The following is a 25,507-nucleotide window of genomic DNA, read 5'->3' on the forward strand; positions in this document are numbered from 1 at the left end:
CCCTTTTTCAAATGGGAATAACTCTTACCTATCCATCACATAAAGAAAGAGCTTGAAACATTTAGACACCTAGCAGGCAATGCAGGCTCCCCCACCTCCAGAGTCCAGGGACAGTGTCCTGATGAGAAGCTCTGTTCCACTTTCACTCTCAGGTGCTGTGGAAGGTGCTGTCCCAGGACCTGCTTGGGTGCTCCAGCTTTTGCACGTATTTGATATATTAGAAGCTCCAGTATCTCTAGTGTATGTCTATACTGGATTGTAAATCCATGCTAAGACTCAGGTTTGAGCCCAGACCTCCTTTAGCATCCACACACAAATATATTGACTTGGGTCAATAAGCTCTCAGACCCAGGTCCTAGGACATGGGTGGAGAATTAACATGAGATAATATATGGAAGAGTCGATTTTGGCTTATGCCCCAATGAAATGATTATTGGGGGTAGCAGCATGTAGCTGCTAAAGGCGAAACACATGCCAGCACCCTTGTGTCCCCCCACTCCCAGCCGCCACATTGAATTCAAAATGGATTTCGGGAAGTGAAAACAAAAAGTTAAGCAGTTATGATGAAATTTTTTACTAAATATTCAGCCCCTCCCCTTGTGTCAAAGATGCTTTATGGAGATAAAGAGCCTTTTACTGATAGTACATAATGCCATACAAATCGGTACCACTAGACCATGCCAAGCTGGCTGTCCAATTACTCTCAGCTGTAATGGGGATGGGGGAGAATTTATAGCTCACAGGTGCCTTACTAACTGTCCAAAATGCACCTGGGGTTGTATCTACTCCAGGAGTCCTGTATTAGGAGTCCAGAAAGATGCCAGGAAGGGGGGTGCTTTTCAGTCCCTTTTACTGAGCTATGATCCAAACAGGGGAGGGGTAAAAAGTTATTTAGGCTATAGATGCCCTATGAGGAATCCAGGCTGTCCTTGGTGTGTGTGAATAGTCTGTGGGTGCCATATAAGGAGTCCAAATTGACCTGGGGTGTCTGTATGTAATTATGGGGGCTGTAGTGTAAGCTTAAGCTGCACTGGGGTCAGTGCAGGACTGCAGGGAGCTTGCAGGGAGGCTTCACTATCTGCAAGTGAACTCAGCATCCCGTTGCTTTCCCCACAAGTTTTCCACACAATCCCATTTGCTGATGATTGCAAACTTTTCCCGGAGCACAGACTCCAAATGGGTGGTCACATTTCAGTGCAGGGCATGCTCATTAGGGCCTCCTCCATAGGCCCTTCCACTCGTAGATGTACTGGCCAGGCACTATAAGTCTAAAATGATTAGAAAACCATAGGTAGTAAACCATGACAAGTGGTCGCCCTTCTTCCACCACAAGGGAAAAAATGGACTGGAATATTAGAAATAATTTAAATTGATTTTGTAAGTCAGACCTTATCATAATGTGATTGGTTTCTGCTCAACTCTCAACAGTATCTAAGAACCAACTTTTTCTAAGAATAAAACCCAAAGTATCATTTTTGACCTTGACTTTCGCTATAGATGAAGTCAAGCTTCTTTTTGAAATACTCAGATAATAATGTGTTCTTCCATTTGTCTTGCCAGCCCTTTCACCTCTGCAGGGCAGTCAGTCAACCAGGACCTTTTTAAGGGTCAGGGGAGGGGGCAGCCAAATGCGGCTACAGAGATCAAGGAGGAAGCAGGAAAGAAGAATTGATAATTGACACCCTGGATAAACCAGGTCATCAGCAGTAATACCAATGGGATGAGGACATATGCCAGGCTGACAGAGAGAGAGGCTGCAGCACATTAGAAGAGATTGGCAGTATAGTTTCTGGAGCCGAAGCAACACTTGAAGGAGAAAAATCAAGTGCAGCAGAAAGGTTAGGGAAGCTGCTTGTGCTCAGGGCAGTGAGACTGAAGGTTCCAACCACAGTTACATCTGTACCTCCTGCTCCAGTCCCACACCCTGAGCCCCACCACGCTACTGTATCCTGCAGCCCCAGAACCCTTTGGACAATTCTGTGATCGGGTGGTACATGCTACAAGGCATGAACCCCAGTTGGAATGGGCATGTGTACCATATTCATTCTTCCAGTCCTGTGAAGCAGCAGCCAGTGCATACATGACACACTAGAAAGGCCAAAGAGAACTGGGGTGGGAGGCACTCAGGATTGGTGAAACAGAGCTGGAGTGTTTTCTTCTCTCGGAGTGGACAGGATTACGAGTCAGTTAGTTAGCCACCTGTCTCAGCAAGAGAAAGACCAACTTAGTGGTACCAACTCCCTGTCTCACCAGTTTGTTAGCCACCCAAACAATCTCTGGAGAAGCTGTGCCAGCCTTTACTGTACCCTGCAGGTTAACATTGTAATCCCCATGCTCCCTAGAAGAGTGTTCCCTGTAATATCCAGATCCTGTCACTAGACACTCGCAGAAATTACCAAGTTGGCCGTCTCCAAAGACAGTGTACTCATCAGCCTGTTTTTCAGTTCAAGATTCACACTTTACTAAGTATAAAAGCACTGAGATGAATTTATAATAAACCCAAGAATAAGCTTATTGATTAAGCCCAGAGACGTAAGTGAAACTGACTAAAATGGTGAAAGGCGAACAGGTTACAAATAAGTATGACACTTCTTCCCACCTGTTAAAAGTTTTGATTAGTCTCTGAGCTTTGCCTAAGCTAAGTTTCTTGCCTACAGCAACCTCTCAGCATCACCAGCCTCAAGGCCAGGATCCAGCTTTCATGGAAGCTGAAAGCACTGTCCATTTTGTTCCCTCGGTGATGGACAAAATGTTGTTTTATTTCCCCAAGACTCATTGTTTTGATCTCGGACACAAGACAACCTCCTGGGCTTTAAGTCTCCAACATCATCTTATGCTGATTACTCATTTATGGTTAAGCTGATTGCTTCCCTCCCTCTCTCTGATCTTTACTCTTTTGTGTTTCTGGCTTCCCTATTTACTCTGCAGCAACGCTTCTCTTACCTAAGCTAAAGATCCCTGTAGCGCTCCAAAATACTGTGGGGTTTGCTCATCAAGTGGGTTACTACCAGAACAATTGTGACAAGAAAGTGGGGATAGGGATGTGCTGAACCTGTGACATATGAGGGTGGCAGCTTGGAAGTGTTGCTAGACCCAGTCCGCCAAGTCCAGGGGCATATCAGGGTGGCAGCCCGGAAGTGCTGTTCGACCCAGTCTGCTCAGGCTTACTCTATTCCAGTGCAGTACCTGTGGCATACAAGGGTGGCAGCTTGGAAGTGCTGCTTGGCCCAGGCTATTGAGCCCAGGGACATAAGGGCCAGCTTGAGAGTGCTGATTGACCCAGTCCACTCATACTTGCTCTGTTAATGTGTGTGTGCTCATCTGATTTTGGGGCTGGAGGAACCCAGCCCTGGGGAACCTACGTCCTGCAGGATACCTCCACTGGGAGGGGACTTGCAGAAGGGAGGAATAGAGCGCCATATGAAAACAAGTGACACAAGCAGTACAATAGAATTACAGAACCCCCGCCCCCCACACCCCCAGAAGAGTAACCCTAATAAATGAGCATATCCCACAGTAATGGGCAAATCTGGTAACAAAACAGCCCCAGTAGGATTTCAATCTGTCAAAGGCACACTGAACCACCATTCTACGGCTACTGAAGGTGTAATTAACCTTTTTTGCCAGGCCTTCCGAGATCAGGGTACTGTTTCATAAGCCATAAGGGGTATGTGGAATTCCCTAGAACAACAGTGAGGACAGTTACTCTATTTTTGACCATCTCATTTGGTGGGAATAGTGTCCCAGCCTGTCCATGAAGGTAAAGTCCTGTTCTGCAGAAAACCTTGGCACCATGTACTTTGCTGGAACAGCCCACATTAGCATCCATGAATTAGCCTCCGTGGTCAACCAGGGCCTCCGTAATGATTGAGTTGTATCACTTGTAGTTTATGCACTCATGCTCCTTGAGGAGAGCGAATTAAGGACACAGGAGTCCCATCCATGCCCCAGTGCAGTTTGGAAAGCCCAGTCTCTCAAAATTATTTCAGGGACTTCGTTTATGCCCATTAACCTTTAGGTAAATCTCAGTTCCAGTTACCATGCAAACATCCACCAGTACAGCTCCTACCATTGACTTGCCAACACCAAACTGGTTAGCCATGGATCTGTAGCAGTCAGGGGCAGCCTTCTTTCAGATGGCTATAGCAACCTTGCTCTTGACCAGCCTGGCCTCCCTCACATGTGTCCTGATGCTGAAGTATCAGGGCAAGCTGATGACAAAGCTCCAGAAACATCTGCTTCTTCATGTGAAAGTTCTGGAGCCGCTGCTGGGCATCCCAGGTCCACATGATCTGATCCCACTAGTCATTCTCATGGCCCTGCTCCAGAAGCACCAGTCAACACATGGGGAAAATCTGCAGTTATAGCAAGAATCATGAACAGCACCCACCATCTGGAGTCTGCTACATCTGTATTCCCTGCTGAGAAGTGCCTCCAGTAGGACCAAAAATCACTATTAAAATAACCACCAGCGTCTCATGGACACTCTACCGTTTCCTGAAATGGGAGAGAAAGTGCAAGCTAGACAAGTTCTTCCAACAGTGCTTCACCCATGGTTATGGCTCTGCTTCTTGGGAGGGTGTAGACCCAAAGATGACTCAGCTGGATGCATTGGCAGGCTGAGACAACTTCCAGTCAAGTGCTGTAGGATGGACAGTCAAGTTTCTCCACAATACACAGTGGAGCAAGGCCTAGAATGGCTACAGCGAGAGGCTACACTAGGAAGCCTGGAATATGCCCCAAGAATAAGGTTTGACTGGGGTCAGCATAGCACAGTATGGATGCGTCAGCATGATTGCGAGACCCAGGTCCAGAAATGATAAACCCAGGTTCACTATGCAGTGTGGATGCAAAACAAAGATACCGAGTCTGCAGACTCAGATTCCACAGACCCAGGATGACAATGCACTGTAGACATACCCCTAGCAGGACCGGCTCTAGGCACCGGCAAAGCAAGCACGTGCTTGGGGCGGCACATTTCCAGGGGCGGCGTTCCAGCCATCCATTTTTGGGGGGCAGTTGCGCTCTCGGAGCTGCGTCATTTAGACGGGGCGAGGGCACCGCACTCCTGGCCGCAGCGGGAAGGGGAAGCCCCAGCCCTGGGATGCTGAGCTGCCAGGGCCCTGCCGCTACCTGGGTAGGAGAGAGCGAGTCCTGCCGGGGAGCCGGTGCTGCGCCACCTCATCTGCACACTGGCTGCTGCGCTGCCTTGCGCCTCCCCTTATATCGGGGCTTCTCTGCGCGGCCGGGTGGGGGAGTGGGGGGAAGCCCCTGCAGGCACTGGGAGAAGGTGACGTCACTCCCTCCTCTTCCAGTGCCGCCTGCAAGGCCCAGCCCCACCTGAGCTTGGAGCAGCAAATTTTTTGCTTGGGGTGGCAAAAAAAAAAAAAAAACACACCTGTAGAGCCGGCCCTGACCCCTAGTGCCTGAACAGGAAAAGGAGAGTTCTACCTGCTGCTGGGAAGGGGAGGGAAACAGTCTCTAGCCCTCCAACTCCCCTGCCCCGCTTTGGGGGCAGAGAGCCAGCACAGCAACCTTCTTCCCTGTGAAGAACTCCAGTGCCTTCCTCCATTACTCCTCATAGTTTTGACAAGCAACATCCCCACAAAGCTGAACTGGATTTCACAGTTTCACAGCTGCCCAATGGGGAATAGACACTTTTTAAAAATAAAGCCTACACATTGCACAAGTTGGTGCCTTAGCCCCTACAATGACCAGGCAAAGTTTCCAATTTCCAAATGGATTTAAAACAATTGAAAAATCCCCTTTTGTAAGCTAGATTTTGTATGCACTTATTACCATACTTGAGGTTTTTCCAATAACTAAACAGCAAATTGCATTTATGGCACCTTCCAGCCAAGGGTCTCAGTCCTAAACAAGCCTTATAGCCCTAGGAGTTAGGTAAGTATTATTCCCACTTTACAGAAGAGGAAAACTAAGAAAGAAGTTTCTGACATTGGGCCAATGTCAGAAACGGAGCTGAGGTCTTTTGACTCCTATCCCTGAGTTTTAACAGCAAGACCATCTGTTTTTCGTAGAATTAACAACACAATGCAAATTTCACACTACAAATAAGATGCAAGAAAACACACTCACCCAAACAGAATTGTAACACATCCTGAGACAAACATCCCAGCCACAAACATGAATTTGGCTCCAATTTGTACAAGCTGCAATTGGTGAAGAATAAATATTACATTTTTAATTATCTCCAGTCCATTTTTATCAAGGAAATTTGGGGAGTTTTGTCATGAATAAAAAACACTGTGTGTACATTCTAGAAAAAAATCACTGACTCTCCCCACATTTAACTTGTAACCAAACCATTTAGAGTATTTTTAGGTTAAGTGACTTAACATACTTTTTCCAACAGTAAGTCACTGGTAGAGCTAACACTCTCGCAGCCATTTGCTGTAGCCTCTATACAGTGGCAGAATGCCCCAGCATTCTTATATCAATTCGATGGAGTGACTCACATACATCCAGCATTGCCTATAGTAGGCAGTAATGGTGCTATTAAGGTAGGCGATGGAAACGGCCATTTTAGTCAGCTCCTCCTTTGCTCATCTAACAGACTAGGAGCTAATCCAAGACAACAGGGTATGCAGTGCAGGGCATATAAGCTCCAGAAGGCAGTAAACACAGGATCTGTGGAAGACTAATTATTCAGGGAAAAGACCATTCTGTCATGGAAGCCAATTTTAAAAGAAACTAGTGACCACCTCTGAGATAGGGAACGCACCTCACTTCTCCCCATTTTCAGAAATGCCAGAGGCAAGACAGCATGGCCTGCTTTCACTACAGTCTCTACCAGCTAGGAAATGGATGGCTGAGGGCACAGTCTATGGCCAGGTCACCTTCAACAATATAACCCTGTGGGGCTTCTAATTGCATTCTAACCCTCCCTTAGCATGAGCAGATATTTCAGTTTCTTTGGATTGTTTGGGTCTAGAGAACCAGTTCCTGTACTGCAGCCTGTTTTACTGAAGCCAGTGGTTTGTCCTGCTTTCAGTGAAACCCTGAGAGGTCTGATCACTGATATAGGCTACCCACTTGTCTCTTCCATTAGTAATGAATTGTGCATTTCACACAGCAGCACCCCCAGTAGAGGCCTCTCAGCTGCTCCACAGCCCCCACTCACTTACCTTGCAGTGGAGAAGTCACATGCACTCCTAAATATTGTCAAGATACATAAAGACTACAACTCCAACCAAAGCTACCTGTGGGGCAGCCTCGTGGCTCAGCAAGAGGAATATTTTCAGCCTTGTGTGAAAGCACCTGGAGGAGTCTAACTTATGTGGGGGGAGGTAGCAGAAGAGAGAGACGGATGTAGACTGATGGAAAGGAGCGAGAAAGAAGGTAAACTTAGAGCTGGTCAGGAGGTGGGTAGAAGAAAATGAATGCAGTAATGTAAATATATTAGCAGTGCTGAGAAAACAACCAGATGCCTCTCTTTCCTCCTCTACATTACTGGTCTGTCAGGGGTGAAAGTAAAATTGAACTCCTACTGGTACGGTATCTGCTCCAGCCCCCCCAGAAGGGGTGGAGGCCTCAGGCAGAAGGGGTGGGGCTGGGGGTCAGCATCCCCCAGCCAGCCCATCTGCACTGCCTGGCTCACGCCACCCGGGGCTCCAGCAGTGATTTAAAAGGGTCCGGGGTGGCGGCCGGAGCCCCAGGCCCTTTTAACTCGCCGGCCCCAGAGCAGCTGCTCCTTTCACTCCCCGTTGGCAGCCCGGGGAGGGGCAAAAGGGGCAACGACGTTAAAGTGCTGTTGCGGCAGCACTTAAGTAGGTCCTTTAAAGCGCTGTCGTGGCAAAGTCAGCTGTACAGACCAGTACCGGTGGCCGTTTTTACAGCAACCCATACTGCCTTACTTTCACCCCTGTGGTCTGTTGTAAGGGCTTTTATTCTTTTTCTTGTAGATTGAAGGGACTTTCCATTGGAAACACTAGAGGTCTAATGACACTTTCATTGAAAAGATTTTCAAGTACTATTCCCCCCCCCACACACACACACACAGTCCACCCTCGCCCCCCTCCCAAAAAAAGGAAGGGGCAAAAGATAAACACTCTTAACACTAAAAAAAGTGTAGTTAGGGCCTTAAAGCAGCCTATACACTAAACTTAAGAACTATATTTGATAGCCATATTTAAGGTAAGAACCTAGAAGACATTTTCCAGCTTTAAAATGTTTTCTTGCATGGTTTAGCTCCGTGCCCACTGACTGGGTAATCACTGCAGTGAGGGGGTGGGGGTGGGAGGAGTGTCAATTTTGAAAGACTAACAAGGGGTTTCTCAAATCTTTGAGTACTAGTCACGAAGAGAGGCAAAATTGAAATTAAAAGAAGATACTTCAAAAAAAGTTCTCCTGTCCACTTTTTTTTTTTTTTTTGGATTACAGCATATTCTGGCCACAATTTTGACTAGGGCAGTTAACTCACAAATGAATTGCGATTAAAACAATAATGGTGATTAATCACACTTTTAAATTGCACTGTTAAACAATAGAAGACCAATTGAAATTTATTAACTGTTTTGGAATTTTTTTGTATTATAGTCTGTATTGTAATTGAAATCTAAGTGTATATTATTTTATTACAAATATTTGCACTGTAAAAATGATAAACAAAAGAAATAGTATTTTTTAATTCACCTCATACCAGTACTGTAGTGCAATCTCTTTACCCTGAAAGTGCAACTTACAAATGTAGATTTTTTTTTTTGTTACATATCTGCACTCAAAGACAAAGTCCACTCAGTCCTAATTCTTGTTCAGCCAGTTGCTCAGACAAACAAGCCTGTATACATTTTCAGGAAATAATGCTGCCCTCTTCTTATTTACAATGTCACCAGCAAGTGAGAACAGGCATTTGCATGGAACTCTTGTAGCCGGGTATTGCAAGGAATTTACATGCTATATATGCTAAACATTCATATGCCCCTTCATGCTTCGGCCACCATTCCAAAGGACATGCTTCCATGCTGATGACGCTTGGGGGAAAAAAAAAAGCATTTATTAAATTTGTGACTGAACTCCTTGAGAGAGGATTGTATGCCCCCTGCTCTGTTTTACCCACATTCTGACATATATTTCATGTTATAGCAGTCTCTGATGATGACCCGGCACATGTTGTTCTTTTTAAGGAAACTTTCACTGCAGATTTCACAAAATGCAAAAGGTACTAATGTGAGATTTCTAAAGATAGCTACAGAACTCGACCCAAGGTTTAAGAACCTGAAGTGGCTTCCAAAATCTGAGCAGGACGGGGTGTGGAGCATGCTTTCAGAAGTCTTAGAAGAGCAACATTCCAATGCAGAAACTCCAGAACCTGAACCACCAAAAAAGAAAATCAACCTTCTGCTGATGCCATCTAACTCAGATAACAAAAATGAACATGTGTTGGTCCGCACTGCTTTGGATTGTTATCGAGCAGAACCCATCATCAGCATGGACGCATATCCTCTGGAATGGTGGTTGAAGCATAAAGGGACACATGAATCTTTACTGAATCTGGCACGTAAATATCTTGCGATGCAGGCTACAATAGCGCCGTGAGAACACCTGTTCTCACTTTCAGGTGACACTGTAAACAAGAAGCGGGAAGCGTTATCTCCTGCAAATGTAAACAAACTTGTTTGTCTGAGTGATTGGCTGAACAAGAAGCAGGACTGAGTGGACTTGCAAGCTCTAAAATTTTACATTGTTTTGTTTGTGTGTGCATTTTTTTGTACATAATTCTACCTTTGTAAGTTCAACTTTCATGATAAAGAGTTTGCACTACAGTACTTGTATTAGGTGAATTGAAAAATACTATTTCTATCTTATGGTGCAAATACTTGTAATCAGAAATAAATATAAAGTGAGCACTGTACACTTAGTATTCTGTGTTGTAATTGAAATCAATTTGAAAATGTAGAAAAATCTAAAAATATTTAAATAAAAAGGTATTCTATTGTTGAACAGTGCAATTAATTGTGCTATTAATCATGATTTATTTTTTTAATCACTTGACAGTCCTAGTTTTGACCTCTTCTCCTGGGAGGTCTGTCTGAGAACCCAGTGGTGTAAAAAACAGCACACAAACTATTGCTTCTAACCCAGCTGGCTGAATATGCAGTCAGAGAGAAAGCTGCCTTCTTTAAAAAAAAAAAAAGAAAAAACAGCAGTTTCTCTACTGTAGAGTGCTTGCTGATGGTCAGCAGAGTAACTTAGTCTCATGCTGCTGGATGTCTTTCTAATTTCTAGCTGAATTTACAGGTGTCCAGACTCTTCATTGAAAGGAAGAGAGCAGATGTCTGTAAAAGCAATTGGAAAATAGGAAGACAACATAAATATGTTTACTAGAGTATGGAGTGAGTCTCAGAGTGCCCATAATTAGTTTTTCCTGACCACTAAACACCCGGGAATGGGCGACAGCGGATGGATCACTTGATGATTACCTGTTCTGTTCATTTCCTCTGAAGCACCTGGCATTGACCACTGTTGAAAGACAGGATAGTGAGCTAGATGGACCTTTGGGCTGACCCAGTATGGCCATTATTATGTTTACATATCTTTTCACTTGCTTAAAAGAGCAAACATATATGTCAGCAGTCACAAATTGGTTTATCTGGACCAGATTCTCAGTAAGGTTGTTAGGTCCTATTCCATAAGTAAGTCAGTACTGAAAACTGTAAAAATACTTACATAATTGCCTACTATTAAAGAAGTCAAGAAATTAGATAAAGCAAAGCATCCAAAAATCAGTCCAACAACTGTGTCACTGGCACCCTTTTTCTCTGCCTGTAAAAGGAAACACCATGACAGCCAGACTTAGAAGATGGACCAAAAAAAAAAAAAACACAAACCTCAGTACACAAAGAAAAATGTTAGCATTAAGTAAAATACTTTTAATCAAGTCTTCCATCTTCATCCTTCTTACATTGTACCTGCCAGTATGGTCATAAAGCATTTTCTCTTTTAAAGAATGGGAGATTCAGCAGTAACTCAACAACAATTTAAAATTGCACCACAATTCAGTATTTCTGTAGTCAGGAGCAGAAGCAGCATCTATTCCACATGGAAGCAGGTGTGAAGGAAGGAAATTCTAAAGTTGCTGTGTTGCACTACAGGTCAGCTAATTGGACCTTACTCAGGGACAGAACGCATTCCCTAAGTCCATACGCAGGTGGAACCTGGTGTGCACAGACCTCATCCTCCCTGCAAGGAAGTGGCAAATGAAGGAATCTGCTGTCTCCACAGCCTGGTTCCTGTACCCCCACATCCCAGGATGCCACAGAGGACACCCTGCAAATTTTGGATCCATGCAGAGGACGGGTGTGGAGTGGGCAGGGGGAAAGATGACGACATCTCCCCACTGGCCTTATAGAAATTACCTAGGAAGAGGTAATATGTTCTGTAACTGTACTTTTCCTTTCCACTAGAGCTACACTGCCAGGGGGGAAGAACCAGAGTGACTCCAGCACTGGAACAGAGGTACAAGGCCTCTGCGCAGAGAGCACTGGCCTCTCAGATCCTGGTGGCTATGCAGCCTCTGGGGGCAAGCTTTGAAGATCACTCCATCAGGCAGGTGAGTGGAACTCTGAAATGTTCCAGGAGAAAACCCTTAGCCCTCTCTTGTAGGCATTGCCCCAGGGCCTGCCTCTCTCTCTTTCTCTGAGCAATTGCTTACTCTGATGTGTCATGGGGCTCTACATGCATTTATTTATTTTTCTCAGCTTGTACATTAAGTTTGCTCAGTTTAATATGACAATAAAGGTGGTTTTCCTATCTGCCAGCCAGGCAAACTTTAGCCTGGGAAAGACTGAGGGGGAAGTCATAAGTGGATGGGGGAGGGGAGGGAAGAGTGATATCCAGAGGATAAGGCATTGGAATGGGAGTCAGAAGACCTGGGTTTTATTCCTGGTTTTCCTACTGACCTGCTATGTGAGGCAGGGCAAATCACTTCACCTCTCTCTACGATTTAGCTGCCTCAGTTAAAATAGGCTGCAAGTGCTTTGGGACAGGAACTGTCTCTTACAGTGCCTGGCACAATAGGGGCTTGGGCTCACATGTAGCCTCTAGTGGCGATGCTGCAATATAAATGATCTAATTATTTAAAGTAGAAGTAACTTAAAAAGATCTACAAAATATGCAAGTAATTTGAATAATAGTTTGCAGAGCCGAATATTGATTTACCTCTCTTGGAAAAAAGGGCCCCAGGATTGAATAGCAAATCATCGAACTGAAGTTCAAACAAGCTGCTGCTGCCATTGTGAAGAGCTGATCTCTGGTAAACCTGCTTGACTCTTCACTGGGAACTTCTGGTCTGCCATTTTCTAGAACTACAAATATTTGTATTAGGCTCTGATAAACTGGGACACAATTTCAAGCTGTCTGTTTACAAGAGATGTGCCCTCCAGGAATTTGGAATTAGTAACCTAAACGCATGGGTCAGGAAAAGGTAATTGATGTTCTGCCATTAAGAGCCCTAAAACCCACCATTTTCTGAATATATTACTGCACCGTTTTACAAGGCAGTGTCTACACTGCACAGCTTACAAGCCTTGGTGCTGCTGTAAGGTAAGCAGTGTAGCCACTCTTCTTGACAAAATAAAACCACCCCACAACGAGGTTTTTTTTTCCCACACCCCTGAGAGTAGGGTGACCAGACAGCAAATGTGAAAAATCAGGACAGGGGGTGTGTGTGCGGGGTGGGGGAGGAGTAATAGAAGCCAATATAAGAAAAAGACCCAAAAAATCGGGACTGTCCCTATAAAAATCGGGACATGTGGTCACCCTACCTGAGGGACAATAGTTTTAATGAGAAAAGCGCAGTGTAGACATAGCTTAAGTGAAACGCTTCCCACAACTCTGCAAGCTGACCTGTATAGCCTCTTGCACCCAGGGTCCCTTTAACCTCTGAGAGTCTCCCAGTCTCTTTCTGCATTGATGCTGCAAGCTGCTCAATTATTATATATATATATAAAATCTTGCCACTCTGACTCACACATAGCTCCACTGAAGTTAAGTGGATTACTTGTGGGAGCGAGAACTTCCCATCTGAGTAGTGGCTGCCTGATCAGACCCCAGGGCACCTTTAAGTGAACTGTCAACTTCTAACATATAAAGTTGCAGTAGTTTGTCTGCACAGTATTAATGTGCTATAAAAAGGTCTGGACCTCATCCCTCACATACTTTGTTTCTGGGTCTCTGGGCTGTAAAACAATCAGCTTACAAATAAAGATGTAAGAAACATTTAAGATACAAAAAGAACAGGAGTACTTGTGGCACCTTAGAGACTAACATTTATTTGAGCATAAGCTTTTGTGGGCTACAGCCCACTTCATCAGATGCCTAGAATGGAAGATATTTATACATACAGAGAACATGAAAAGGTGGAAGTAGCCATACCAACTGTAAGAGGCTAATTAATTAAGAGGAGCTACTATCAGCAGGGGAAAAAAAACTTTTGAAGTGATAATCAAGATGGCCTATTTCAGACAGTTGACATGAAGGTGTGAGGATACTTAACATGGGGAAATCCTCACAAATGGGCCATCTTGATTATCACTTCAAAAGTTTTTTTCCCCTGCTGATAATAGCTCCTCTTAATTAATTAGCCTCTTACAGTTTTCAGAACAGCCGAGTTAGTCTGTATTCGCAAAAAGAAAAGGAGTACTTGTGGCACCTTAGAGACTAACCAATTTATTTGAGCATAAGCTTTCGTGAGCTTTGAGCATAAGCTCACGAAAGCTTATGCTCAAATAAATTGGTTAGTCTCTAAGGTGCCACAAGTCCTCCTTTCCTCTTATAGTTGGTATGGGTACTTCCACCTTTTCATGTTCTTTGTACATGTATATCTTCTTACTATATGTTCCATTCAATACATGTGATGAAGTGGGCTGTAGCCCATGAAAGCTTATGCTCCAACAAAGTTGTTAGTCTCTAAGGTGCCACAAGTACTCCTGTTCTTTGCCAGCTCTTTGTATCCATCAAAGAAGGTTTGCAATAGATAGTATTTAAATTTACTACTTTCTTTCTCTCCACTCCGCCATGCGTATATTTTAAGCGTTCCTGATATTCTGCACTCCAGAGTGAGGTTGAGGCCAGAAGAGAGTTCCCAGAAAATCAAAGATACCCTTTTGCTCTTTTTCCAAGGTATTTTAAGACAGTTATTTAACAGGTTTGGCTTCAGGCCCCACTAGTAAGGCTCTTCGGTATCTGTCTAGGGTCAGAGAGTTTTTAAATAGCCAGCAAGAACCTTTCGAGTTCGTCCCTTCATAGCCTTTATAAACAGACAAAAAGCTCCTGCGGAGCTTCAGCTACCCTTCACACAAAGACAAAAAGCCAATTGAACATATTACCCAAGAACAGAAGATGAAATGGGTCAATTTCAACAGTGGGAGATGGAAACATGCACGGCAGTATGCGCCAGACAGTGATCTTCGTAGTTCTGAGTTCTTCTGATGTGCACAGTTTAGTTACAAAAACAGCTAAAGGGCTGGGAGTGCAGACAAAACGCGTCCGCTGCCCTCAAAGTTGCAGTTACTCAGAAAAAATCAGGTCCCACCTTAAGGAAACGCAAACCCACTAACCTCAACAAAAGAAGTCAGCCGGGTTTCAGAAGCGTTCAGACAACGCTTGGGTAGTCACCCAGTTTCTGCGGGGGGACCCACAACCCAAAAGGTTAAAGAGAGCAGGATCTGAAAGAAACAAATTCTCCTACACTCACCTGGGGTTTGCAAAGTCTCCTGCGTCTCTGCTTCCCAGCTGCCCATAGCGAGGGGTCATGGATATCGCAGCCCAATGTAGCTTCACCAGAGTACCAACGTCCCTCTGAGAGTCTACCCCGGTTTTGCACAGGGAAGAGATCCTGACCGCAGCGAAGAACAGATTTAGGACAGTAGCTTCAGATGTTGTTAGTGAGCATGCTTCGCCCACCCTAAACCCGCTCATTAGCCGCACGGGGGAGCAGCTGACACGGCCGTTCCCTCCCTGTTTTTCACTGACAAGACACAGGCTGCTTCACCATATTTGCTTAATCCGCCAGTCAGCGGCTTTAGTACATATTGGTCCTTTTTCTACCCTGAGAATTTGTGAATGGTGACAAAGAACAGCTGCGAATTTACCGTCACAGCAAAACAGGGACATTACACCTGATCACTGGAATCACATCCATGGAAATGTTCTGTGGGTTATTCTGACAGGTTTCAGAGTAGCAGCCGCGTTAGCCTGTAGCCGCAAAAAGAAAAGGAGGACTTGTGGCACCTTACAGTCCACTCCTTTTCTTTTTGGTTATTCTGTCATTCAGTGTTCCAAGCGCAAGACAAACCTGTGGGAGCCACACAGGTGTGTGTGTGTGTGTGTGTGTGTGTGCACGTATGTGCAGCATGGAGCAAAGTAAGAGTGAGCATTACCTAACATTTAGGACAAAGACTATAATGATCATCTAGTCTGCCTTCCTGCATAATACAGGCCCCAGAACCTTATCCAGTAATTGCTACATCAAGACCATAACTTCTGTTGGAGCTATGTTTTAGAAAGATATCCAGTTTTCATACAAAGACTCTGAGTGATGGAGAATTCACCACATCCCTAGATAAATTGTTCCAATGATTAATTACCCTCACTGTTAAAAAGTTGCACCCTGTCTTGCTTCCTGTTCCAGTCATTGGATCTCATTAGGATGGTACACCTACAGGAGCTGTCTATAACTCAAGCTTCAGCCATTCATGATGCCAAAAAGAGATGCCATTTCCAGTAGAATGTGTCAATTTTTATTTGCTTATGCTTTGATCAGCAGTGAAATAGTTGACATTGAGATTTACATCATCATCATTAGGGTCAACATCCCCTGGAGATGAACAGGAACAATTCATAGTTTTCTGAGCTAAGGTTCAGGCAGAAGCTTTGGATTTTTCTTCCATTCTCCCAAAGATTTCCAGGTCATATTTTTTGAAGCAGATCTAACTTATTCTGCTCCCGTGAAGACACAAATAGGGCAGCAGGCCAGCTGTCCCCCTGTGCAGGAACAATGGAGGTGAGGAACAATTTTGGAAGACATCCAAAGAAGACAGGAATCTGGGCATGGTAGGTGGGTACGGCTGGATGCTGGATGTTACCTGTTTTAGGTTTTCAATAAAAAAACTCACCGAGTTATCTAATGTGTATTTCTGACCTGCTGAAATTTAGTGGTTTCAGCCTAGGTTGGTTCTCTTTCAACTCAAAAGGAAACTTCTATAGGATGCAAATTGAAAACTTTAAATTTCACAAAGCTTCAAGAAAGTCTTATTTTTTCCTCTTACTTGTTCATTTGAGTTTTTGTGTACTTTTTTATGTTATTGACATTCATTGCACATTGTGATAGACACTTTTCATGTATGGGGTGGGCCATCTATGCCCACCCTCATGGCCAGAAGTGGTACTGCAGATACACCTCACCCTACATTATCCAACCAGGGTGTCAACAAGTGTGCTTGCTCAGATCAGGGCAATGAGAAACCAAGCACACTAATTAACATAAGTATGTCTCCCTTTTAATTAAGCTCCATGAAAGGAGCAGTTGGAAATTAGTTTAAAGGCCCTTACCTCAGGACTAAGGTTCAGAACTCCCAAATCTTAAAAATCTAAAACAAAAGTCTCGCTGTTCTCAGTCTCTCTGAGCTACAGAGAGAGAGATTGAGAGTTCTTACATCCTCTTCCTTCCAAGCTGGCAGCAGTCTCAGATAATGGGGCTGAAAGGAGACTTTGTCCTACCCACAACTGCTCTGGATGGGATGGCATAAGAGTCTGTGTGTGTGGAGACTGCTGCAGAAGTCACTGTGAACAGATCAGTGGATCTATGTGGTGCTATCAGCTGATGTTATAAACCTTATTCCTGTGGTGCTTGGTGGGCAGGGTTGTGTCCCCAGGCCAAAGGTACATGTAGGTGTAGCTGGGGAAGCTGACTTGGGATCGGCACGGAGAGGGAGGATGAAGAGACCAGCAATAGGAGTACATGTTCAAATGGAAAGAGAGCTTGCTTTGAATCTCCCTGCTGTTGGGGAGCAGCTGCCAGAAGGAGCTTTGGCTATGGAGGGGTGGATTAGGTCTCCTTACTCTTGCAGATGGTTTGCAGGGCATGCCCTCCATTTTCAGTTCTGCATGGGGTTTAGAGGAGGAGCAGGGATACAGTGGAACTTTAACACAGTCAGGCTGTATCAGAAATGTAGAGGTAAAGGGCAGTTTAGCAACCACACATGTGGCTTCCCCTTCCCCTGTGAGTGGAGATGGGGGTAGTATTGGGATCTCCTCTGTTGCAGGAGCTCCATTTGCTTTACTCCACTCGGGATTATTAAGGATATGAGTGGACGAGAAGGAAAAGTGGTCCAAACGAGGCATTTTTTTAGAATCTGAAGTGGTGTTTTTTTGTTTTGCTTAACCATGGGGATCCCAGCAACACCAAGGGAAAAATCAGGGCTGAAGAGAGAACATGAAAGCCTGTTGGGAGTTAGCAACTGAGGAATGGTGACAATAAGGAAGGATCTGAGGTATCTGTTTCCAGCAATGGGTCCTCTTAGGGACCACCTAGGAAGAAATCCTAGCAACAGTCACAGCTGGCAGGACTGATCTTCTGGGCAGATTCCTCATAATGGAAGAATTATTTTAGGATGCCTCAACAGATATAGGTGATTTGACTGCTGTATACAGGGGACGGGGACAAATGTCCAACTAGCAATGTTGTTGTTGGGACTCTGGTTAAAATAGTTAGGATTGCACAGCTGAAAGCTGTGATATGTTTGCCAGGCAGCAGAGAATTCTGCTTCAGCTTTTACTCTTATATTCTAGTGGATTTTTCTGGGAGCAGTTTGGAATGAGGAGGGGGGACTAGGGATTGGGAGTAACTGTTTTGTTACCCCAACCTTGATTAAACCTGTAACTACTTTCTTCCACAATTAAAATATCCATGAAGCAGATCTTCTGATCTGGGTTCCATGTTACGTTAAAGTGGTGCAGCCTCCAGTTAAAGCTGATTTAGGGTTTGAAATGGTGAACTAAAGGCCCCTGTCAAGGCTGATTCCCCACTCTAGCACTGCGAGTGCAGAAGATGGGGTCCCACAAGCAATGAGATATAGGGAAATTAAAGGTGCTAGCCCCTTGCCTTTTGGCACTGTCCTCTGGCAGCCAGAACATGAAAGGCAGGAGTCCATTACCTACTTGTATAGCCCTGACCAGGCCAACAGCCTTTCCTGGGTTTTATCCTTTCCCAGGTGCCCCATGGTTGGTATAGTGTGGGCCAGCTGTAGGAGCTCCCATATAAGGGGTTTAGGCATCAGGTTAGAGGTACCTCTGTAGCTGGTACAATGTCTAATTTCTCCATTCAAATTGGGGAAACACTGGGTGTTCAGTCTGTCACAAATATTCTGACAATGCAAGTCTCAAAAAGTCTGAATAGGTGGTGGGGAATAGATCCAGGCATCTTCTGAGTAGGCTCCTTCTTGCCCCTCCAAGAACTCAGACATTGAGAGAATGGATTCTCCTTCCATGAACACTGGAAGATATTTCCCGTCCTGCCCCAGTAGCAGCAACCAGAGTAAGCAATCCAAGACTCCCACCCAGTCAGCCCACCTGGTTCACTGCCTGTAAGATTAGAGGCAGACAACCAGACATCACCATGGATGCACAAGAATCAAAGAGGTTGTCCTGGATTTAAGGCCTTGGGCAAAACCAAGTCGCTTTGAAGCAAGGTGTGCCTGCAGCCCAAGTCTAGCAGACCTTCCATGACAGTTTGGTCCAATTTTTACTTGGACTGCTTAGGGAATGAGGGGGGCTTACATGTTGGTTGATTGCCTCCCCAGACAGACTGAAACTGCACCTCAGACCATCACATTCCCTCAGTGGGCATTCACACTTGATGTGACCCTATTCCCTACAGCAATGATAAATCATTGGACTCTCCCCAGTGGGTGGCCACAGCACCTGGGTGCCTGAAGCTTTGAAAAAGTCAGTCTTTTCAGTTGGGGCTGTGGCCATGGGTGGACCCTGGTTCCAAAGTTGAGTAGTTCTGGGCCAAGCTCTCCTGCAAATGTTTCTGGGTCTCAATGGTGTCATCTTTTGTCCCCATTCCAGGCCAGGCTAGCCCATTGTGGGGCTGGGTTTTCCAGCCCTGGGCACCTTCGCCTCCAGGAACATTTCAGTCATTTCCAAGGCAGCTGCTACAGGCAGTGGCCAGAATAACAGATCCACGCCTGTATCTGAGCTGGGAGGACATGTGAATATTGCTTGAAGACAATTGTTCATTAGTTTCCCCCATGGTCTTGGTCTCCAGATCCTGGAGTCTTTGGGCTACTAGTTCCCCAAACAAAATAAACTACATAGGCAAAAGGACTTTTTTGTTTGTATAACTGCATCCACACTAGGGCTTTTGCCACAGAATAGCTATGTTTTTTGGGGGAATTTTTTTCACATTCCTAATCAACATAGCTATAACAGCAAAATGTTAGTGTGGACCAGGCCATAGCTTTCTAGGCATTCTGCCTTCTAACTGGCAGCTCTATGGTGCTACATCTGAAGTCACTCAGCTCACCCTGCAGACTTCCTGGTGTCCTTGTCTGGTGCGCAGAAACTTTGCCACCATTACTTGCCCAAGTAACATTTCTGCTTCAGGCTTTTAGGCCTCATTTCCAGAGGTGCTGAGCACTCACTAGTCCAGTTACAATCAATGCGTGCTCAGGATGCTCAGCACCTCTGAAACCAGGCCCTAGGATTTTTCCAGACTGATATACTATGCTTTGGCTACCCAGCTCTGTCTTATGTGCCTAGCAGGTATTTTTAATACACAATCACCAAAACTATCTGGGCACCAATTATATTAAGATTAATCACAATAGGGCAATGTAAGGACAAACGTTCCCAGTTATCTAACTTTAGGACACCACACTCCATATGGCAGAATAGAATAGAATGATTTTTTTATAGTGAGATTAAGAAACTTTAAAATCCTTTCCCAGTCACCAAGAATAATAAAGTTATACATCCTTCTTTGCAGCTATGTATTTTGATGGTCTATAGAATGCACACAGTGACTGAGCAGTGATATTGTTTCTCTTCTTTCATTCCTCCTACAGAGCTGCTGCAGGAGCCTGAAGCTGTGAGGTTAGAAGGTTCCTCAGAACAGATTTGATCTGTGCATATCCGCCTCCAGAAAAACAAAACAAAATCTCTGTGGTAGAGTAGAAACTGCCCCTTGAACAACCTCAAGATGATGACAGGGGAAGAAACATTGTTGGTGATTCTCAGTTGAGCAAAAGGACAAGGGCAGAATGTTGGCATATGTGGCACAAATATAAGGAAATCAGGGAAAGCTGCAGAGAGGGATTAGAGCTGTGAAAGGAAGAAACGGTAAACCAAGCCTCCATTTTTGAAGGCAGAGAGAAACAATCAAAACAATCTGTTCAGAGAGATGATGAATACTTTCCGTATACCATCACTGCCCCCTTTATAGCTCTAGCTTCCTTACATCAAAAGGCCCCCACGATTACAATTCATCCCTCTCCCCATTCCTTGCCTACCTCGGTCTAGTGATCTCTCTCAAACACCAGCTTCTTTGTATCCATCCTCTACTTTTAGGACCTGATTCTCTTCTCACTTATTCTGACATAAAGCAGGATTCACTCCACAGAAGCCCATGGAGTTACACTCATGTAAAACCAGCATAGGTCAGAGAAATTCCTAGTAACTACTATGAGCACCACCACACAGGGTTTGTAGGCAGCTCACAAGATTCAGCCATTAGCTCCCATTATGGATGCTTAGCAGTAATTTTAAAAGGTAACATTCTGCTGGAACAGTCACGTGGTTAAAAAAAAGCTATGAACTTTGTATGCTGAGGTACAGCTTTTAAGTAGTTAAGTGTGCACTGTTATAGAAAAATGGATTCACTAAACCAGTGTGTGGACTCTTATGTTTAAAAAGGGAAATGATCAAAATGGTTACAAATATTTATAAATTGTAACTTTGGAATTGGCACTTGACACTGACATGTGACAAGATTAATAGCCACAAACATGGGTTCACTTTGAGGCCTAAATGGAGGAAAAACGAACCATAAAAGTGCTTTCTTGCTTATATCAAGCCCCCAGCAACTTTTCAAGTCACCCTCTGGTCAGGATCCAAATTACATTGTATGACAAACTCATGCCTTGGTACCCCAGGCTCTTTATAAATGCTGTCACTTCTTTTGACCTTAGCAGCTAGCCAAAAAATTAGCAGGTTTTTCCAGTGAGTAGGAGAAATTGCTGATATTCAAGTAGTTCTTTGAAGTGGTTTTGTTTATTTACAGAGTCCTGTGTCTCTGAACACAGAAGGAATCAAACAGCAGGAAAAAACTTCATTGCTCCCAGCACCAAGAACACTCTTTTCAGCTGACCTCTCCTGACTTTTTGTGGTCAGGATGAACACTCTTCATCCTGACCACAAAACCTCTCCCCAGGTTTCTTCAAAGGCCATACACCATGCTTGCAGCAGCTCCTTAAGGCTGTTCATTTAGCTCTCCTGGTCCTCTGTGTTCTGCCAATTTCTCTCTCTCTCTCTCTCTCTCTGTAACCCCAAACAATACTCAGCAAAAGCTCTTGGACAGGGTCACATATTCCTTCTGCCTTAGGTGAGGGATTGTCTTTTCAGTTATGTTAACTGAAAGGAGTACTCACATCTATCAATCTTAATGCGCTTTTAACTTAACCCACAACAAGGTTTCACCCACCTCATAACAATACTATTGATGAAAGTCTGCATTCATTTTTAAATTTTTTGTTCACTACATGAAAACACAATAAGAATAATTTCCCCTCAAAACACCATGGGAATATGCATTCTCACTCTGGTACTGTACATTTGTAAAGGCCTGTAAAATATTTTTGACCCTTCCTTCAAGAGACATAACTGACTGCTGTCCGCTGTGATCACACCTCTCTGAACAGGGCCAGCCCCAAAGATTTTAGGAAAGTTTTTTGACACATTTTATGTAAAAAGAGAGATGCGAATCTTCCACTTGTGCTGAAGTCTGTGCACAGTTATCAACATTTTAAAAAGTGTTTTTAAGAGTCATTTGTCAAAATAAGCTGGGAATGTGGGAGTCAATGGATTGTCCAGTTGATAGGGATTTTTTGGGTGAATTTTGCTGAATGTTAGCACTTTATAAACCTTAATTAGTCATTTCAACACTCCTGTGAAGTAGCATTATTATCCTCATTTTACAGATAGGAAACTAAGGTTACATCTACCATACAAAGTTTCATTGATGTAAGTTACATTGACGTACTACCAATGACGTTTGCATATTGCCTGAGAGTATGCCTCTTGTCTGCTTGCGATGGCACTCCATTACTCACCAAGAGTGGTAGCATCTATGGAAAATGTGGTGCACCATGGATATTTACATGGATATTTATCCCTGTGTGTCCTGCGCCGCCATCCAGTGCAATGCCTTGTGGGACATTTTTACAATGCTTTGGGAATACTTGTGATTTGCTCATAGATTTCTGGGAACTTGGGATCAAATTTCCATAAAGCCATTTTCTCCAACACATAATGCTTGTTTCATTCCATAATTTTTGTGCTGTTATTACAACTCTCACAGTCCTATGCTCTGCTTTTCCATCTCTGCCATCTCTCTGGCAGAAGCATGTGCTCTGCAGAACTTCGGACAATATTAATAACTGCTGCTGATACAATACACATGAATCTCCTGTATTTGTGGAATTTCAAGTATGACTACAACCATGTGTGTGAGGAGGAAGAAGAGGAGATGTTTGATGATAATGACTGGGTGCTGATGCACAAAGCAAATAAAAATGGCAGGTTGCTGTTGACTCTCACAGAGCAGCTCTACATGGTGGACTGCTGCTTCTGGGACCAAGAAACAAGCACTGGCTGGTGGGGTCACATCAGAATGCAAGTTTGTGAAGACGAGCAATGGCTTCAGAACTTTCAGATGCAAAAGGCCATGTTCCTGGACCGATGCGCCAAGTTTGCCCTAGCCCTCCAGTGCAGAATCACCAGAATTAGAACTACATTGACAGTAGAAAAGTGAGTGGTGATCACACTAGGGAAACTTACAATGCTGGATTGCTATCGGTTGGTGGGAGATCAGTTCGGAGTTAAAAAATCCACAGAGGGTTCCATTGGCATCCAAATGTGCAAAGGGATAGTTTTCCCGTAGTTATGCAAGAGCTGGTTGCATGATGCTTACATCTTTAAGAACACAGGTCTTTTCCAAGAGCTGCAAGCAGGGACATTCTTCCCTGGTTGCTACATTCCCATTTGTGCTGTTGAAATGACAGTAGTGATTCGGGGGGACCCTACCCTTTGCTTCCTTGACATCAATGAAAGATTCATCTATTGCAGTGGTGGGCAACCTGTGGTTCACGGGCCACACGCGGCCCATCAGGGTAATCCACTGGCGGGCCGCGAGACAGTTTCTTTACATCAACTATCCACAAGCACAGCGGCCCGCAGCTCCCAGTGGCTGCAGTTCGCCATTCCCACCCAATGGGAGCTGCGGGAAGCGGCGGTCCGAAGGTCGCCGTCCACTGATAAATTGGCTGAGCAGGTGCAGGATTATTGTTTAATGTGCTTTCAGTAGAATAAAAGGTTCTGGTGATGTTTACTAGCTAGACTGCATCTCAGAGAGAAAAAATATCCCAATGGTTATAGCTACCTGTTGTGTCCTGCATAATATCTGTGAGATGGGGGGGAAAGGCTACCAGCAGGGTGGATCAGCTGTCTGCTGAGTTTGAACTGCCAGGCACAAGGACTATTAGAAGAGCCAGCCATACAAGGGCACCATTTAGGGATACCAGGGGAGGGCTGCAGCCCCTCCACCCCAAGTTTTGTACCGCCAGTTGGGAGCAACGCTGCTTGCTCTTCTGCCTCCTCCCCTCACTAGCTGGGAGCGAGAGTGACGCACGCTGCTTTCGTCGCTTACTCCTCTCCCCGCAGCCCCTCACCAGTCAGCAGCAATGTGGTTCACTCTTCTTTCCCCTCCCCTCCCTGGGCTGGCAATTCTTTGCTTGGCCAATAGGAATGAAGAGGTGTATCTGGCAGAGCCAATAGCAGGACTGGGAGTTTCAGCAGCACTTTTTTCAAATTAATTCCTGAAACAAACAGGCTCAGGGAGTGGTGTGGGGAAGGAAGCTCTGGGCTTAGGTCAGAAGATGCTTGCTGCAGATTTCGCCATTCACCTTCACATGGTGACATGTTACAAAGGCAGGAGCAAGCCCCTTGTGACACCCGTAGATACAGGGCTGCTCAGGCTGGAGAGGGGGCTGCTGCCCCAGGCACATTCGGGGATAATTATCCCCACAGCCAGCCCAGCTTTGGAAGTTTCAGGCAGCAAGAGTAGAGCTGAAGAATGACCACCTGGGATCTTTCCCTGCTGCCAAGAAACAAACACGTGCTGTCACTAGGGTTGTCAACTTTCTAATTCCAGAAAACTGAACACCCTTGCCTTGCCCACTGCCCCTCCCCTTCCCCAAGGCCCCGCCCCCTGCTCACTCCATCCCCCCTCCCTCCATCATTTGCTCTCCCACACCCTCTTTCATGAGCTTATTTTCACGGAAAGGCCCAAACAGGCATATTTATTGTTTTGACAGATGTATTATGCTAAGTCCAGGTTTTATTTGTTACAGGACACTAGAGCTCCCAGCAAATTAGTCAAAAAGGGTAATTTAAAAAAATGAAATTTCACAAATATTTTCATGATTCTTTCCCTCCCCTCTTCCCATTTTTTATAACCAGCTCCATGTTTTTTGTTCACGAAAGTAATTATAATTTTATGTGTGGAATTAGTACCACACATTATCACAGCTGCAATGAGTCCATTAAAGGCCCACTCCTGAAGCCCAAGAGCACAACCACAGAAATGCACACCTGTCCAGATACCTATAAAAATAAATCTGTAGAAACTGACTCCCACACCTACATGCAGATACATGTGTATTCATGTGTACACATCTAGCATGCACTAACACATATAACTCCACATTATTTATTATTACAATTGTTGTTTAGTGCCTGGAGACCCCAACTAAGATCAGGGCTCCAGGGTGCTAGGTGCTGGACATACACATAAGAAGAGAGAATCTGCAACAAGGAGTTTATAATGTAGCTAGACAAAGGTGGGGAGAAATGTATGATACATTGGCTCTTCTATTATTTTCCTTGTTTGATCTAATACATCCCTTTTTAGCTGAGCATACTTCCACCTACTGGATAGAATATATATTGCATAGGTCATTCTATAGTTCCCTGTACAGAGGTGTAACAAGCCTCATGGTCCACTAGTGGTTGCCTCCCATGATAACCTGGATGGAAAGAAGTGGGGCAAAATTCTATCAATGCTGTGGGTACCAGCAAGGTGATAGAGGGATACATTGCAGAAAAAGGACGGAGGGTTCTGGTTTTGGTTTCTTTAGTTACAAAGCTGTGGCTACCAACTTTTGTTCTCCTTCTCCCCCCACTCCCGCCACACACACAAAATCAGTTTTTT

The 25,507-nt window shown here is 44.6% G+C and overlaps 1 protein-coding gene across 1 annotated transcript in view; it reads right to left on the reverse strand.

The window, feature by feature from the left end:
* Positions 1 to 14,816, reverse strand: part of LOC141984007 (MFS-type transporter SLC18B1-like) — a 39,455-nt gene extending 24,639 nt beyond the window's left edge. Inside the window, exons 1-4 of the mRNA XM_074946955.1 lie at positions 14,714 to 14,816; positions 12,178 to 12,323; positions 10,687 to 10,782; positions 6,097 to 6,170 (exon numbers count right to left, since the gene is read on the reverse strand). Coding sequence (XP_074803056.1) covers positions 6,097 to 6,170; positions 10,687 to 10,782; positions 12,178 to 12,323; positions 14,714 to 14,759 — 362 coding nt within the window. The 5' untranslated portion in view covers positions 14,760 to 14,816. The remainder of the gene's footprint in view (positions 1 to 6,096; positions 6,171 to 10,686; positions 10,783 to 12,177; positions 12,324 to 14,713) is intronic.
* Positions 14,817 to 25,507: the final 10,691 nt, after the last annotated feature.

This window comes from Natator depressus, chromosome 3 (genome assembly GCF_965152275.1).
Source record: "Natator depressus isolate rNatDep1 chromosome 3, rNatDep2.hap1, whole genome shotgun sequence".
Lineage (NCBI taxonomy): Eukaryota > Metazoa > Chordata > Testudines > Cheloniidae > Natator > Natator depressus.